Genomic DNA, 17,796 nt, shown 5'->3' with positions numbered 1-17,796 from the left:
GAGGCAGAACGTTTCGCGAAAAGAGCAGCAAAGTGCTGGTCTCCACAGGCCGCCCATGAGGGACAAAGAGAACATACCGCGCTGTTTTATGGCCCGGCCTGCAGCGAGGCAATAACCACATCATTACCAACTGCGCCTCAGCCTTGTCAGACGTCAAGAGGAATAAAAGAAGCATGCAGAGTTGACGCTCGGGCTGCCAGTCTACCGCGCCGTCGGACCCGGTCACGCATGTGCTCGCACATGCATACACACAAACGCTGGTCGGCTTGATGAACCACCATCGCGCTTCCCAAAAGGGTATATTCACACCGATACACACTTAAAGAGACACACATAGCGGGTTGTTCAGCTGCCAAGACGAGAGGCAGCGCTTCCGCTCAAGTTCTGCCAAGCCGGGTCAAAGGCCACGCGATTCACTGGGAAGGTCCTGAGAGTGTCGCTTTCCGTTGGATCGCTCGCTCGTCATCGAATAACGGCATCAAGTGGCACGGAGCCGCCGCAAGATCATGTGCAAATCCGCAAAAGGAGGGATTAACGCCGAGGCAGCTGGCGCGCTGGATGACTGCAGCGGTTTTGAGGGGGAAGATGCAAACACAGTCAGAAACACATGGCTTATGTTCTCCCTCACACACACACACACACACACACACACACACACACACGTCTGGGATTTCTCCTCTGCTAATGCCTCTCTCGCTTTCTGCCATCTTTCTCTTAAGAATGTTGACGTCTCCCAAGCCCGAGCCGTGATAACCCCGATGACATCACGAGGGTTATTTTCTGAAGACGTAATAACTTTGCCCTCAAACACAACTGTTTTCATGGGATGAGCAACACTCCCCATGACGAGTCAGTGCGGTTTCTCTTTAAAAGGACAGTTCACCCCAAAATTCCATATTCCTCTTCTTACCTGTCGTGCTATCTAAATTGTTTTGGTGTGAGCTTCAGAGTGTTGGAGATAACGGCCGTAGAGAAGACTGCCTTCTCTTCTTGTAGGAACTATAGTTTCCACGGTCGAGTTTTCCAAAACTGGTGAACTCACACTAAAACAATCTAGCTAGAAAAATAGCCCGCAAGAGGAAAGTTGTGTATTTTTCCTTTTTTGGGTGGACTGTCCCTTTAAAATCAGATTTTCTGCCAAAAAAAAGAACTCTTGATCATAATTTGTTGAAAAGTTAATTTGCATTGGAAACAGGTTTAAATACTTTAAATAGATTTTTGAATTCACAATCTGTAGGTTTTTTTTGCAGTGAGATGAGCATGCTGAGGCAGATTCTGAGGGAGCTCAGTGTAAGTTTCACGTGTTGTGTTGTTGCTGTACACCCCCATCTCCCTCACAACGTACCTCCACAGACCTCTGCAGACCTCAGTGCAAGTGAATCCCTAATGGCAGCAGATGGAGACACAACGTAATATCTGATCACCCGCCGTGTAATACCATGAAGAACACAATGTCCTGGGAGGCAGACTTCATTACGATCTGTCTGTCAACAGCCGGCCAGCCAAGTTCAGAGAAAGTTTTGGACGTTAAATTTTTCGGTGGGCTGCTATTTTTTTTTTTCTTTCCTTCATGTCGGGCAACGCGTCAGTGCCAGAGACGCCAGGCATGATAACTGCAGGAAAATGAGCAGAGGGCGCCAATATTTGGTCGACAAAAAGCTATGCAAGAACAGTGCTGTTTAAGGCTGAAGGCACGTAATGTTATAATGACATACGCAGGTGAGCAAGCAGGCACACAAACACAAGCAACACATACATTCAGAGTAGCCCAGTGTTTGAAAGAAGAGACCATAACTGTCAACTTTCAGAAGACACTTGGTTATCCACACACACACACACAATAGAGCCTGCTGCAATTAGGCCACTCCCGCATTTGCATAGGAAAATCACAGAGTGGGCAAAAAAGAAAAAGAAAGGAAAGCAGACATGAAAAGAGTAAAAATAACACGAAGGTAATGGAGACCAGAGCCACAGCTCAGAGCTCACAAACGGTCACTCTTTCTTTTCAGTTTGCTGCTTGAGATATCACCAGCTTTAATAAAAAACATGTCTGACAACAGAGACGAGGGAGGGCTCAGGTACCCCCCCCCCCCCCCCCCCCCCCCCCCGATTGTTTGGGAGAGACTGGACCCGCACATCGCTGCCCAGAACCCTCACCAGCTGGTTTCAATTAAACAAGCCCAACTGGAGAGGGGAGAGAGGAAGGTCGCTTTCACCAAAACGGCTAGCTGTTTCGGAGCCAGGAGTTCTTTCCGCTCTCCGTTTCTGACAGATCGGTCGTTAGAAATCTGTGCAAACACATTGTTTTGTTTTTATTAGACCCCCCCCCCCGCCGCCATGCACAGCCACACAGTTCACCGGGCAAGATGGGGATGTTTGAACCCAAAGCTTGCATCCAGGGTGCTCTATGACATTTCACTGAAACAAAAAAAAACAAGATTATTGCTTTGGAAATACAGAGCAGCCGCGCCAGCACTCTGATCCAAGAATCTCCTTGAATGAGATAATAATCCTCCAAAGTGAGGCTCATGCTCTGCAGTTATTGTCTCGGTCACCACAAGCTATTTTCCCCGAGACGTTCCACTCGGCTACGTGCTCAAACAACCGCAGCCTTTCTGCAGAACGACCCGTGGGAGGACGATGTGCACACGCAAGTTAACGAGGAGGGAAGCCTGTGTGCTGGGGAGGCTCTGTAAGTCAACTACGCTGCACAGAAACACCTGATGAGAAGCACCTGTCAGTTCAAGAAGAGCTCAAAGGGTCAGTTCACCCAAGTGAGGAAAAAAAACACGTAATCTCACTTACCTCTAACATGTTAAAATGCAGATTTTGGCATCATTTGGCCAGTTTTGGATGGAGAACTCTCAGAGGCAGATGTATCAGAATCTGGACAAATAACAATCAAACTACCTGCATCCATGGAGGTGAATGAGAGAATGTGTTATTTGTATTCAGGTGAACTGACCCTTGAACTTCAGGTTCTCTTTTTTTATCCCTCCTTATCTTTGAGACACTATCACATACATTCTGTTGTTCCAGCTCTTCAATGGAGCGAGATGATGTTTACACAGAGCGAAGTATCGAAACCCGACACTCTATTTTTTACAGATGCATTATTGCAATAATACGTAGGGATGTTTTAGATGATTAGCACATCATTTATGCACTTTTTTGCCATTTTTTGGAAACTTCGGGATCTCCACTAGAGTTTGTAATAAAGTTCTGTGGGTTTAAACAATGTTTGGCTGCACAGCAAGGCTTCAGCACTAATTGCACACTGCTGGGTCGGTGGGGATTTAGAGGTAAATAACACAACACAATTACCTCTTTACAAAGAAAGCTATAAAGGATTTGAAAACAAAGGGAACAAAGCATGAAGACAATAAGAAGCTCAAGCTTATAAGAATCACGCTTTGAATAAATAAAAAACAGATATAATCAGGGGAAAACTCGATTAGGTCAGTGGATTGGCACGGTCTGAGAAAAGGCCGACCAGCTGCCAAACAAAGAGCATGAACGTAATTATGACCAACACTCTCGCATGATTTTAAGAATCCAACAACTTGCACAGAAATCGAGTGCCGGAAAAGTCACGCTGGGACATTTTGAAAGCAGAAATATTTCAATTCCAAAATTGAAAGCAGCTGCGAACCGACTGTGGCTTGGCTCATTCTATTTTTTTTTTAGTTAGGACCTTCACAGCGGAACGAGCGAGGAAAAGACTTTGAAAGCTTGAAAAGCAACAATCACAACAACACACAACTAGAACACAATTAAAGAAAAAATAAGCTCGGTACAAATGCTGAATCACGATATGGTTAACCTCTTAATAAAGTGAGAGCGTGTGCTGCGCACAGAGCGGGAGCTGCAGTGGATCCCCTGATGGAAAACTCATAAAATAAGAGGGGAGATAACAATAACACGGGCCCTCGCTCGCTGGTGCCAGTCTGTCTTTGCCTGTCTCCTGCCTCTGACACTAAAGCCCTACTCCAGCCCTCCCCCCTTTTCCTTCCCTCCTTCTTTTTCCTCCCTCCATCTCCCATCTCGCTCCTAAATTGTCCGTCAGGGCTGTGGGAGATACCCCTTCCTGCCACGGGGTCGCTCGTCTTACCAGATGAGGTGTGTGTGCGCGTTTCGGCGTGTGTGTGTGTGTGTGTTTCTGTGTGTGTGTGTGTGTGTGTGTGCGTGCACATGAGAACTCTGCGCACGATGCAGAAACTGCACACCCTCTCTCTCCCCTTCTCGTTGGATGTCCCTGTAGGAGGGAGGATGTGCGAAGGAGGCGACCGCACTAAATGTCACTTCGGCGGTGGCCGTTGATGGACGGCCAGCGGGAAGTGAGATGTGCAAAAGAGCAGGAGTTCGTTTTGTTCTTTTTTTTAAAAGACAGAAAGAAGATAGACAGAGGAGAGAGACAGGTCAACGAGGCAGCGCGGCGAAGCCCGAGCTCCGAAAACAATGGAAATGGGCTGTGTGTATTTCTGCATGTGGATGTGTTGGAGTGTTTGTTGATGCTAGAGAGCTCGGTAAGTCACGTGGAAGAACAAATCATTCTGTAGCTGGGATCCATTATTACCGCCGAGAGCATGTGCCAAAATCAACCCTCCACTCTCCCGCCTTTCTCTCTACCTCCCTCCGTTTTACAAGTGAAAGTAGTGGAACATTTTCTTTTCTTTTTTTCTTTTCTCAAAGCTGGACAGACTTGGGCATATTTTATGGTCCCTTCACAGTCAGAGCAGCGCAGAGAAGAGTGATGAAGAAATCTCTGGGATGTAGTCATACTCAGGCAAGGATTTATTTCCCCACGTAGCTCTTGCTCGGGGGAAATGTACGACCCAAATCACAGCTATACCTGATCATTCGCACTTCAACTGCTCCCAATCAACCTTGCCGCGGTTGAGAGACTATAAAGCTTGGAAACTTTAGATCACAGCTTCTGACGGACCGGTCTAACTGCGCTTGAAGAAATCCCTCCCCGCCGGCACAACACGGTAAAACGGCTCCATTTTGATCACGCCATTTTGATCTGCGGTAAGGAGAAAAGGCATTCCCGGCGGAGATTAATACTATTTCGGTCGCACATTTGGTCCGAGCATGTGCGTTCAAGTCGGAGCAATGACCCCTCCCAAATGAGGCGTGACAATCAAAGTCACAGAGGAAGAGAAATGTATCTCTGATGTGAAAATAAACCCGATGATGCAAAACTCTGCGGAGCATGCACAGCTCTGGCCGCATTCATTTATTATTCTAACCCATGGTCTTGCATTGACTTTGCATGAGGCAGAAGGGGGGGGGGGCAAAAAATGAAAGAAAAGAAAGACTGCGGACAGTCAACCGCGGAGCTGAAAGACTTTTCTTTTAATATACGTGCACATTCCCTTTATAAACATAATTTAGTGGTAAGCCGAGTTTAAAAATAGAGTGTGTAAATAATTTATCTTTCAACCTGTTTAGAGTAGCAGCAGGGTGGAGTTACCACACCAAGACAATTCACTTTGCCACAGAAGACAATACAATGAGTGCTACAAAGTCGAGACGATAAGAGTTCTATCTCAAAAGGTAATTTTGTGCGCTTTTACTTTAGTTTACTTTCACTAGATCTGACAATATCTGGATTTTTACTGATTCCAGATCTGGTGTGTTGAACATGGGAAAGAAAGAAAAGTCTTTGTCGCTGCTTGTTGATGGAGAACTTCCAATCAGGGGGTTGCGATCCCCACGAGAGGTCACCACTAGTGTCACTAGATGACTAACAGGTTATACAAGAGTTTAAAAAACATTCCCGGGATCCCCAAATTATGTTTCTCCTTGCATCAAGTGTAATCTTTGTTATTTATTTATTTTGCCACTTGCCAGCCTGTTTAGCATAGGAAAAAAAAGTTGGCGTTGTACGTTTCTGCAAAATAAAATGTGGATGTTTCTGGATTCGGTCAGAGCGTGTGACTCAGTATATCGAGTGAACTTTGAATGAAAGTTGCGTCGTTCAATAACGAGTATATCAAGCAAGATCAGGGCGGGTGGGAGAGGTGGTGGACGGGTCAAACAAACACAGGACTTTCACCCAGGCGACCGCAGGTATTATTTAGTCAACCTAGATACGTTCTTATGGTCGTTACATGACGTTTTTAAGTTGATTGTTACGTTTAATTGTTACGTTAAATTGCAATTCTAACGTTATCATTTCAATACAAACTATGATCTTTTTTCTTACCTTAACAAAGTAGTTTTGTTGCCTGAACCTAACCAATCCTTTCACGATGTTAACCATGCGTCATTGTACCTTTCTGCAAGCATGATAAAAGGCTAATATGAAATGCAAATTAGAAACGTGTTTTTGGTTCAGAAACATTGAAATTCAACGTATCCAGTGATTTCTCGAAACGTACAATGCCAACTTTGTTTCTGTTGTTGGGGTTGCATTTTCTCTTCGGTTGAACTGGTCAGGAACACATTGTTTATAATAAACAGTCAAAAGCCAAAAAAAAGTTGGCCACCACAAATTAAGGTATCCAACTAAATATAATTTATATATCATCAAATATGAGAAATATACATTTTAGTATCAGTATCGAAATTCCTTCATTGTATGTACCCAGCCTGAGCCATGATCCAACGTCATGGACAATGAATGTGACTCCTCAGTCACTTGAGCAGGTAACCAGCCATGTACAAAGATCTTAATCTCTCCTGAAGCTCGGCCTGGTTTGTGAAATACCAAAAGTGACTTAACAGCCATTGTGGCTTGTGGCCAAAAAAAAGTTAGTTTTGCTCTTTCACTTCCAGCGTGACACTCGGCTTAACTTTAAAGAACATGGCACGGCGGAACAATACGACCCTGCTCCCGACCTTTCAGCCCCCAGAGTTTGACAAATGTGTACTGTGAGCTGTGCCAGTCGCTGCTTTCTGATGAGAAAAACAAAAGCAAACATGGTGAAATGTGAAACAACTACGGTTACAACTTCAGAGACTTAAAGCCGTGAGAGCTCGACAGACAAAAACCCAAAGAAGCGTAACTTTAATGTCCATCTGAAGTGGTCAAATGAGCTGGAGAGCAGCCGTAACCCTTCCAAACAGAGTTACACTGTTCCACAAAATAAATGGAACAAGACAAACACGAACAAACAGTCTTGTGTAAGAAAAGAAAGTCATTAAGGCTCAGTTTGAATCTGCAGAAAAGCAGTCACAAAGTATCCCAATGATCATATTTGACAGTAACATAATCATAATAATCTAAATGAAACTGAATTATTTTGACTGTTAATACCATTTAAAGTCTTCCTGCACTTGAGAGGGAGTTTGAACTTGTGGTCAGTGTGTGTGTGTGTGTGTGTGTGTGTGTGTGTGTGTGTGTGTGTGTGTGTGTGTGTGTGTGTACGTGTGTGTATTTGGCAGCATTTGCTTCCACGCATCTATGCATGAGCGAATGTTTATCCAACTTTTATGGCGATTGTCTCGTAAAAAGCGGACGGCCGCTCTGGGACAACCTGCGCTCACCCGCAGGTTCACCCGGATCGACCACCTACCAGGAGGGCCGAGCAGATGCTCACCTCCTCGATGACCATTTCCAAAAGGCGTGTCCAGACGGATTACTGGGTGAATTATTACCCTGGTCACGGTGGGACTGGACTGTTACCATCCTTTCTCAAGCACATGAGCACACTTACTGAGACACATGCACAAAAAAAAAATCACAATTAGACCATGAATTACAATACACGAGGAGGCAGTTTGTTCTGCATCGTTCCTCTTCCAGTTGTCGTATAATGTCCCTTCCGAGGATCATTCAGTTTTAATGCTAAGCTTGTGTATCAATCCAATGTAATCAAAGCGTTTCTTTTGTGTTCAGTTTGATTCGACAAAGAACAGTAAATGCTGCACTTAGGGGGCTATCAGTATCACTGTTCGACCTTTCTCTGGGAACTGTAGTCATCAATATTTCAATTTGTATTGATACTCTCACACACACACACATAGCACAGAAGCCAGCATCCGTATCGTATTGTCCGGCCGCTCATGACCTTCTCCTTCCTGCCTCGTTGACCTGGCTGGGGTTTTATCTCGCCCTGCCCTCCATCTTCTCTCAAGCTCCGATATCGCCTCTGATGTCCGAATCACATTTCCCTTCATGTTGGATGAGGTTCAGCATCACACAAACACGGGGAGAGCAAAAGAGGGAATGAAAGAGAGGCAGAAAGAAAAGCAGACTTTGAAGTTCGTCGCCAACAAGATTCATGAATCAGACTGCTCCACAACACAGAGAGAGACACAAACAGATTCCCACAGACACAAAGCAGGCAGGCAGACACAAAAGAGATGCAAAGACAGAGAGATATACAACTTAACTAAGAGGGGAGTGTATGTAACAGAGCTGAAGACATGCATAGCAACGCTTATTTCTATATCGGCCTCAGTCATCATGCATTCCCTGATTGTGATGTCCAAAAAGCACACGACAGGCAGACACAGCGCTCCCACCTGCCTCGGGACATGATCAAGAGCCCTTGCTTCTTCCTTCCCATGATTCCTTGCAACGCCGGCTGTGTCTGACCCTTGCAGGACCCTCCTACAACTGTCTCCCTCCGCCCCTCCTTTTCCTTCATTCCCACAACTCCCAATCACGCCATCTGACATGTCCAGAACCCTCCCAAACCCTTTTCTTTCTTCATACTCAAACAGCTCTACCGTACGTCTCTCACTGGTGATGGGAGGGGAGGAAAGCTGGCTGACAGGGGCATCCATACACACTCCTAAATCTGCCAAGGCAAGACGCTGGCACAGACCAAAAGAATAACAAAAGCCTCCTGATCCGCGGCCGGAGCAGTGCAACACTTTATCTGCGATGGCAAAACAAAGGAAGGCCTGTTGAACACTCCGACTGTGTTTACTTTCTGGGGAGAACAATGCCTTTAAGAGGAGGGGGCAAGGACTGATGTGGCACTTGCCGGCCTCTCCGAAAAAACAACACTTAATTTTGATTCACAGTGAGTCTAAGAAAAGAGTTGTAGCAGTCTGGTCTGGAGGGGCTGGAGGGGTTGCATGTGAGGTGGCAGATGAAGGGAAAGAGTATTTATTCTATGTGATTTTTTTCCAATGGTTATATTTATTTCTTTAAAGGAGTACACCACCACGTTTTCAGCATAGACTGAAGGGGACATAGTCACCTCGAAGTCATTATTTGTGGACTATCATTTTGAATCCTCGCGTTTGGTGTTTTACAACCAGAAGTGACACGAGAGGATGGAGCTAAGTTCTACCGAACGCGGATTTTAGGCGGGCAAAATGTTAAAATTACCTTTCACGAACTGAAAATACACTAAAAAAGGGTTTAAGATGTCAGACTCAACTCTCAGACCGGGCAACGCCGTGATAGCAACCTGTCAATCGCAAGGTAGCCCCGCCCTAAAGCATACCCTGCTTTATGTTCTATCTGACTCTAAATGGACAATAATTTACTCAATGAACATACTTCTCGAAGTGCCTTCTGGTGCCTTGTCTTTCTAGTAACATCAGCAAAGATCATTCTTCTTGGACGCAAACGTATAAACATTTTAAAAAGTCGAATTGCTTTCCAGCACATTGCACTTTTGATCATAGCCCAATCAGTGATATGCAGGTGTTTCGTCTTCAACAGCTGATGGGAAACACCGGCTGTCACATCACTGATTACGTTGAGGCCAAAAGTGGAATAGATCCTCGAGTTATGGGGGGGAAAGGTTTCCAACTCCAAACAAGGACATTGCAGGATGTGCTGAATCAAAACTTGGAGTGAAATTTAAAAAAACATCCTCCTGAACTCTCTGAATGGAATCTGGATTCACCAACAATGGAGGATTCTGCTGCCAAGAGATTTTCTCTCATAGCTGTTAATTGTACCAGCTTTAAGAGGAGGAAACACAAAGATTTCTGGGTGATGAAGTCATTTGCATGACATTCCAAGACACTTAGAAGCTGCTGAAGTAAAACAACTAAATATGATCATTTCAATTTCTGTTATGCATTTCACAAACACTGGCTGGCTAAAAGAAATGCCCAGTGCACATCATATGTGACCCAGATGTGAGACTAAAGTCCCATCGGTCATGCAACGACAGATCTAATCAACAATCACTGACAATGAAACTTTCTAAGATGCCAAGAAGGTCAGGAAAAAAACAAAACCCTCTTTCCACTGCACGGCCCCGAGTTGTTTAAGATCACGACCGTCGATAACACATGTCCAGCCAAATTCTCTTTGTTTAACTATTTCCAAAACATCACACATGGTACATAGGAGAGGGAAAAAATGCCAGCTTTCCCTCATGCATGCAATCAATGGGGAGAATGTGAAAGGGTCACAACCCCAGGGGTGGAAATAATCCCCCAGTTGCTACCGGGTATCTGGTGTATAAACACTGCACTGGAAAAACATTAGTCTAAGTCTGAAGGTTTACACTATTGTACCACACGGTCCTTTGAGAGCCTGTTGACTCAGGAGATGCAAATAGTATGAATATGACCTGTGCATTTTGCTGATGAAACTACGGCTGTAAAGACATTTCAGCACAAAACCGGCCCACATTTCCAAATGTGGGAGGTCATTTGAATTCCTCCAAGTTATTAGATCTCACGCTTCTCAAACTGGAGAGGCTGACTCCTCAGCCAGGTGGCGTGGTAAAGTCATTTCTCCACGGGGTGAGAAAGTTCAAGCTTAGCATGAAACCAATCTAGAGTTGAATGTTTGGGAAGGCGAGCACTGAAGCGCTGTATTCTCTCATTAGCCCGACAGTAAAGTCTGCAGGGAAGCAGATTGCCATCTTCGCTGCAGGCAAAGTGAGAGAGCATTTGATATTCCCATTTGGCCCGTGCACAACTTTAAGTTAACTAACACGATTGTGCCAAGTAATCCTTGATTTCAATAACGTGTTGAGTTTGTCTCCAAATAACTGATTGCTGTATTATATTTCACTTTCAACACTCGCGGTGGTTGAGAAGGCATCAATAACAACTGGCAAAGACATTCCGCTTAAATCATTTCACATCAGGCATTTTGGAAATGCGGTAACACAAAACACATTTCTCAAGGGACGAAGAAGCTTACACCTTTTTGTTTTTGCTCTGGGAAGTCTGTTTTATATGCAGCGTGTGTGCCACCAGCAAGTAATAATATGGCATTTTGAGTCCTGGTTAAAATTTACGAAAACATATATATAGACTCACATTTGTTTTTCATTTGACTGGTGGCCTGAGCCACCCGAATGTGGGTTTAGGGTTCCTGCATTACACTTCAGAGAACCTCTTTCTGTAGGGAAAGCCTGAAAAAAGATGCATCGCATAATTCAAACTCAGTGGACAGCTTAAGTTTCACTGACTCTGCCCTCAGCGTCTTTTCACAGAGTCTTAAGAGGTCACCCAATTTTAATGGTCACTTATTGCCTGTGGAGCAGTTCCCTGTGGTACAAAAAGGGACCCCAAGACCACCCCAGTGTCAAAACAGCCTCAGGCTCAAAGTAATACTGGCACTGATGATGCATACCTGCACAGGAAGACCTTATGAATTACTCTCCAACTTGAGACACTGGGGAAACCATCGAGGGGCCTTGAACCTGAAACAGCAGCCCTGAATGATCTACGTCTACAGTGGGGGAATTAAAATGTGGTCCTTTTTTTTTGATTTGTGCGGTTCATATCCGCTGACAAGAATATTTCAGTTTACAACAGCAGCAGGAGAGGAGCTTGTGCAGGCAACATGCAACACTCATTTCCCTTTCCAAGACTGCTCAAATATCAGAGGCACATTCAAGATGAATTGTATGTTTTTGGAAACGGGAACAATCAAGTTATCTTGCCAACGAAGGCCTTCTTACTCATGTCTTAGAAAACTATGATTTAATACAAGGCAGAACCATGTGTAAAAAAAGGAATTTAATTAATACACAGACAAATGCAATAGGTGTCTCTGTTTTATGTGTGACTTTGACAGCCTCACTCCCCTTTTTCTTCCCCCCAGTCCAAACCTTGATCTCATCATACTTATTCCATCCAAATGTCTCTTACAAATGCCAGTGGGTGAGTTCATGCCCTCTCCCTGCCAAACAGATCAAATAGACCAATATAGCTAAATACAATCTGGCTTTCCAGAACCTTCAGAGAATAGAAAAGTCAGCAGTGTACTCACCTCAGCACGCTGCGTTCTGGGCTGGCTGGTGTCCGTCTCGATGGCGTACACATCCACCAGGTAGAGGTCGGAGCCTTGTTCTCGGTCCAGCTCTGCAGCCGTCTGTATCACTCCAGTGTGCCGGCCGATGGTGAAAAGGCGTCCCACGGCTTTTCCGCCACTGCGAACAGCCACGATGTAATACTCCACTTTGGTGGCTGAGCCCCGCGGGCTTGAGGCATCCAGAGAGATGACGTTGGTGCCCGGCGGCTGGCCCTCTTTGAGGATGGTGATGTACTTCGGCTGGGAGAAAACGGGCCCATCCAACCCTTGGAGGATAATGATGAGCTCAGTTCTGGAGGTCTTGCGGCTGCCGCCGTGGTCGGTGGCTGAGACGGTGAGCGTGTACATGAGTCGGGACTGTACCAGCTGGGAGGCCAGACGGATATCTCCGCTGTATCTGTCCATGATGAAAGTGTCAGAGTCCCCTTCCACAAGCTCGTACTCCACTTCTCCGTTTGCCCCCTCATCGGGGTCAAAGGCCAACACTGTTGTCAGGATGGAGCCGATGACTATGTTGGGCTCAGCCACGAGGGCATTCTGGGTCATGAAAGTGGGGACATTATCATTTAAGTCTGTGACCCAAATTGTGACATTTTTCAGGGCAAAGCGGCGGAATTCAACTGGAACTGCCTGGTCGGTGGCTTTGACTGTCAGCTCGAACAGATTTGAAAACTCCCTGTCGATTTCCTTGCTGGTGTATATGAGCCCGGTGCTTGAATCAATGCTGAAGTGGCCTCCCCGGGGAATCTGTTGAACAATGGCGTACTCCAGCTCCCCGTTTATGTCTGCATCTGTGTCGTGAGCTGTGATGGTCATGACTGAAGCCGAGAGGGGAAGATTTTCAGAGATGGATTTGAAAATGTCACCAGGGGTAAATATGGGAGGGTTGTCGTTAAAATCCCTGACTTGAATGACCACAGGAACGGATAAGGAGCGGGGTGGTCTGCCGTTGTCCTGTGCGGTGATGTTGAGTTTGTAAAGCGACTGAGTTTCAAAGTCCAGATTTTTAACCAAAAAGATGCTGCCGGTGTTGGGGCTGATGCTGAAAGTGCCGTGGTTGTTTGTGGCTGTGATGCTGTATGTTATGTCGGCGTTCTGACCAGAATCTGCATCAGTGGCGGTCACCGAGGCCACCAGCTCCCCTATCCTCATGTTCTCCAGGACGTCCACAGACAGTGAGGATTTAGGGAAGGAGGGGGAGTTGTCGTTCTCATCCAGGATGCTGATGCTAAGCATACAGGAGGAGGACAGGGGCACAGCTCCAGCGTCAACAGCTGTGATTTTTAATGAATAGGAGGATGTAGATTCATAATCCAGCTTTCCTACTAAAGTAATTTGTCCAGAGCTGCTGTCAATAGTGAACTGTCCTTCCTCGTTGCCCTCGGAGATGTGATAATGAACCAGTCCGTTTTTGTTCTCATCCACATCAGAGGCGGAGACCCGCAGCAGTTGAGTCATGTTTTGAGCAGACTCTGAGATGGAGGCCTGGTAAATGTCTTTAGTGAATTTAGGAGGGTTGTCGTTGATGTCTCGAATGTAAACTTGTACTTTGGCCTGGTCTCTGAGGGGCTTGGGGAGACCCTGGTCCGACGAGATGACCACGAAGCTGAACACGGCGGCGCCTCTTTGTCTCATGAGCGTCTCGCGATCAAACTGCAGCGTGCTGGTCAACTCCCCAGTGATGGCGTTCAGCTCAAAGTTGGGCTGCGGAGTCTCAAATGTGTATCTCACCTCGCTGTTTGGGCCAAAGTCCTTATCCTCGGCAAAAATATGGCCAGCCAGCGACCCCCTCTTCTGCTCTTCCTCAAAATGAAACACATAATTGGTGCTGTTAAAGAGGGGACGGTTGTCGTTTACGTCATCTACAATCACGCTGACATTGACGGTGGCACTTAGCGGCTCCACAGCCCGGTCTTTGGCCACAACCACCAAGTTATATCTGTCTTGTATCTCCCGGTCCAGCTCTGCTTTGATGTACAGCTGCCCATCTGGAAAAATACCAAACAGATCGCCTGTGTTGCCACCGGCGATGTCGTACATAATCTCCCCATTGAGACCAGAGTCTTTGTCGGTGGCCTCCACTTTGAAAAAGCGGCTGTTGACAGGCTCAGACTCCAGGATGATGACCTCGTACGAAAGCTGGTCAAACACTGGCGTGTTGTCGTTGATGTCATAAACGCTGACGATGAGGATGAGGCTGGAGGTGTGCCGGGGGACCCCCATGTCTGACGCCATGACCTCGATCTCGTAAGAGCTCGTGGTGACCTCCAGCGGCCCGGTCAGCGTGATGAGGCCGTGCTTCTCATGAATGTGAAACAGGCCTTTGGGGTTCTGTTTGAGACGGTAAACCACCGCGCCGTTTGTGCCTTCGTCAGGATCAGACGCTTTGGCCTGGAATATCACGTGACCTGTGCTCCAGTTTTCCACTGCACTCACATGCTCCACGGCGTGAAAAAAACGAGGGGCATTGTCATTCAAGTCCTTCACCGTGATGTTAACCGAGGCCTCTCCTGTGATCTCCCCAGCTCTCGCTACAACCTTCAGCTGATAGAAGCCCCACTCCTCTCTGTCTATCTGGCTCGATGCTGTGATCTGACCTGCGCTGTTCACCAAAAAAAGCCCCCGCTGGTCGCCTGAGGTGATCAGATATGAAATGTTTGTGTTCAGATCAACAGTAGTGGCTGACACGGTACCTATAACTGTCCCGATGCCCACGTTTTCAAACATGACAAAGCTGTACACTTCCTGGCTGAAGACTGGGGGGTTGTCCTGTGTGTCTATGACAGTTACAGTCACTATGGCCTGGGTGTGTGAGCGCAGGCCGCTACCATCTGCCGCCGTCACCTGCAGCTGGTAAGCAGTCTTCTCCTCTCTATCCAGGGGCACAAGCGTGGTAATTTTCCCTGTGTTGCTATTAATGCGGAATTTGGAAGCATCCCCAGCTGTAATTATATATTTGAGCGTGCCATTTCGGCCTAAATCGGGGTCTGTGGCTGAAACGGTGGTTACATAAGAGCCTGAGGGCTCGTTCTCTTTCACGTTGGCAAAATACTGCACCGGGTAGAAAACCGGCCTATTGTCATTAATATCCCTCAGGGTGATGTTGACTTTCCCTACAGAGTGCAAAGGGGGGCTGCCCGCGTCTGCTGCCTGGATGTGAAGTAAGTAGGAGGCCTGGTTCTCCCTGTCTAGCTCCGCGGCCGTGCTTAATCGCCCCGACGAGGCATCCAGGCGGAACAGCTCCTGGACACTGGCTGGAGTCTCGGCATCAAATGAGAACCGGACAGTTCCGTTGGCCCCGACGTCGTCATCTGAGGCCGACAGCACCAGCAGCTCAGTGCCGGCAGGAGCATGCTCCACCAGCGAAACGTGATACGTGCTCTGCGTAAATGTGGGCACTTGGTCGTTCACATCAGTGATGTTAACTATTAGTTTAGTGTAAGACATCTTGGGCTGCAGCCCCTGGTCTTTGGCACTAATGTTAAGCACAATTTCAGACGCTATCTCCCTATCCAGCGACGCGGCGCTGGTCACCAGACCACTGTTTTCACTGATGGAGAACCAGCCCAAAGCGTTTCCAGACACCAGGGAGTAGCGCAGGTTGGCATTCTGCCCAGAGTCACCGTCCGTCGCAGAAACCCCTTTAATGTAGCTGCCTTTTGGTGTGTCTTCACTGATGTCTACCCTGTACAGTGTCTGCTGGAATATGGGTGGGTGATCGTTGATATCATTCACAAAAATAACCAGACTGGCGAAGGAGGACCTCGCAACAGGCGTGCCGTTGTCCGACACCGACACAGTCAGGTTGTATGAGGAAATTCTCTCTCTGTCCAACACACTAGCCACTTTAATCAGACTTAAATTGGGCACGGGGGACGTGTACACTTCAAAGTGCCTCTGCTCGTTGCCCCCTAAGATTGAAACCGATATGTTGCCGTTAGCTGTGGGGGAGTCCGAATCTGAAACGGTGAGCAAAGCCACGACTGTGCCAATCTGTGCGTTTTCATCGACGGAGGCAAATTTAGAGGTTGTGGGGAAATACCTGAACTTCACCACCGGGTCGTTATCGTTCACATCTAAAAGTTTGACCGTGGCTTCTGTTCTGCCTGACAGGGCGGGCACCCCGTTGTCTACTGCGTGAACAGTCAGGGAGTACTCTTTCTTACTCTCATAATTCAAACCCTCTTTTATAATAATAGTACCGGCTTTGGGGTCAATTTGGAAAGGTGTTCCCTCATCTAAAAAATACCTGACCTCAGCATTGGCTCCCTCATCCTGATCCGATGCTGTAATCTGCAGAATACTGGAGCCCACTGCTGCGTCCTCAAAAACACTGTTTTGATATTGGTCTTGATCAAAAATAGGGGGGTTGTCATTTATGTCTTGAATAGTGACGTTCACTTGCAGGTAACCAAACTTTTTCGGGTCTCCTTTGTCCTCCACTTCCACCAGGAGCTGGTAGAAGGGAGTGACTTCCCTGTCCAAGCCTCCAGTCGAGACGAGGTGCAAGAATGCCCCCTCTCCACTAGGGTTGACTGTAATATCCAGGCGGAATTTCCTCTGCTCGTTGCCTTTCACTATTCTGTACGTGGTGTGGTCAACTCCGTTACTTCCAATGTCAGAGTCCGTGGCGGTGTCCAGAATCACTTGCCGGCCGCTGCTGGCGTCCTCCTTGAAGGAAACGACAATCGAGGTGTCTGGAAACACCGGAGAGTTGTCGTTAATATCCAAAACCACTATCCGGACCTCGGTGGGGTACGTGGGCTGGCTGGACAGCACCACGACGTTGATGACATCACTCTGCAAGAGCTCCCTGTCAATCACCGAGGAGGTGTAAATGACTCCGGTGGTGCCGTTAATTGCAAAAAGTTTGTGGCTCTCGCTGAAGCGGTACGCGAAGCTGGGCTTGGTCTCTATCGTGCCCACGTAGGTGCCGACGGGCTGCTCCTCCAGGACCTGGAACTCTTGACGGACTTGGCTGGATGCGGAGTACCGCGACAGAGTCCACAGCGCCAGTAAAATCAAATGAAACCGGCCCAAGCCCCTACCTGTGAGCGCCATGGTCAGTCAGCCGGTCCCCCCTTCCTCAGACAGAGTCCATGGCTGTGATGCATCCACTTCACTCACTAAAGCATTGCATTCCAGCAGATGTGCAGGGAATAAAAAGAAACACCTCAATGGTAAAACCCAGCAGGGACTCTTTCCACAGATATACTGTCCCAAAGTACTCCACAAGTGTTATTCTGTATCCTGCGCAGCGGTTCGATGCAGCAAAAATGCTCCTTGAATGGAGAGAATGAGTCCTGCAGATCTGGAAAGTTTCAATTCAACTCCGCAAAAAAGCAAAAGAACAGGCAGGAAACTGGCAATCCTTTGAAAGATGAAACAAAACTCCCTCACTCCTGGAAGATGCGTGAACGAAATGAAAAATAAAAAAAAGTGTATCCAAAGTTAGCGCGCGAGTGAGCGGCGTTGAGAGCGAGCAGGCGGCTGAGCCTATGCGCACCGTCCCGTGGAATAACGGCGCTTCAGTCATATTGTGCGCAGGAGTCCCTGTAAGTTAGGACAAAGCTGGAGCTCCACAAACTCCCTCCCATCAC

At 47.1% G+C, this 17,796-nt stretch overlaps 1 protein-coding gene across 1 annotated transcript in view; it reads right to left on the bottom strand.

Annotated features, from left to right (window-relative positions):
• Positions 1–17,257, bottom strand: part of fat4 (FAT atypical cadherin 4) — a gene marked incomplete at its 5' end in the record, with an annotated part of 95,653 nt that extends 78,396 nt beyond the window's left edge. Inside the window, one exon of the mRNA XM_079268029.1 lies at positions 12,155–17,257. Coding sequence (XP_079124155.1) covers positions 12,155–17,257 — 5,103 coding nt within the window. The remainder of the gene's footprint in view (positions 1–12,154) is intronic.
• Between the last annotated feature and the right edge of the window lie 539 nt (positions 17,258–17,796).

The sequence above is a fragment of the Melanostigma gelatinosum genome (genome assembly GCF_949748355.1).
Source record: "Melanostigma gelatinosum genome assembly, chromosome: 5".
In the NCBI taxonomy this organism is placed as follows: Eukaryota; Metazoa; Chordata; class Actinopteri; order Perciformes; family Zoarcidae; genus Melanostigma; species Melanostigma gelatinosum.
This window is presented reverse-complemented; position numbering and strand designations above follow the sequence as displayed.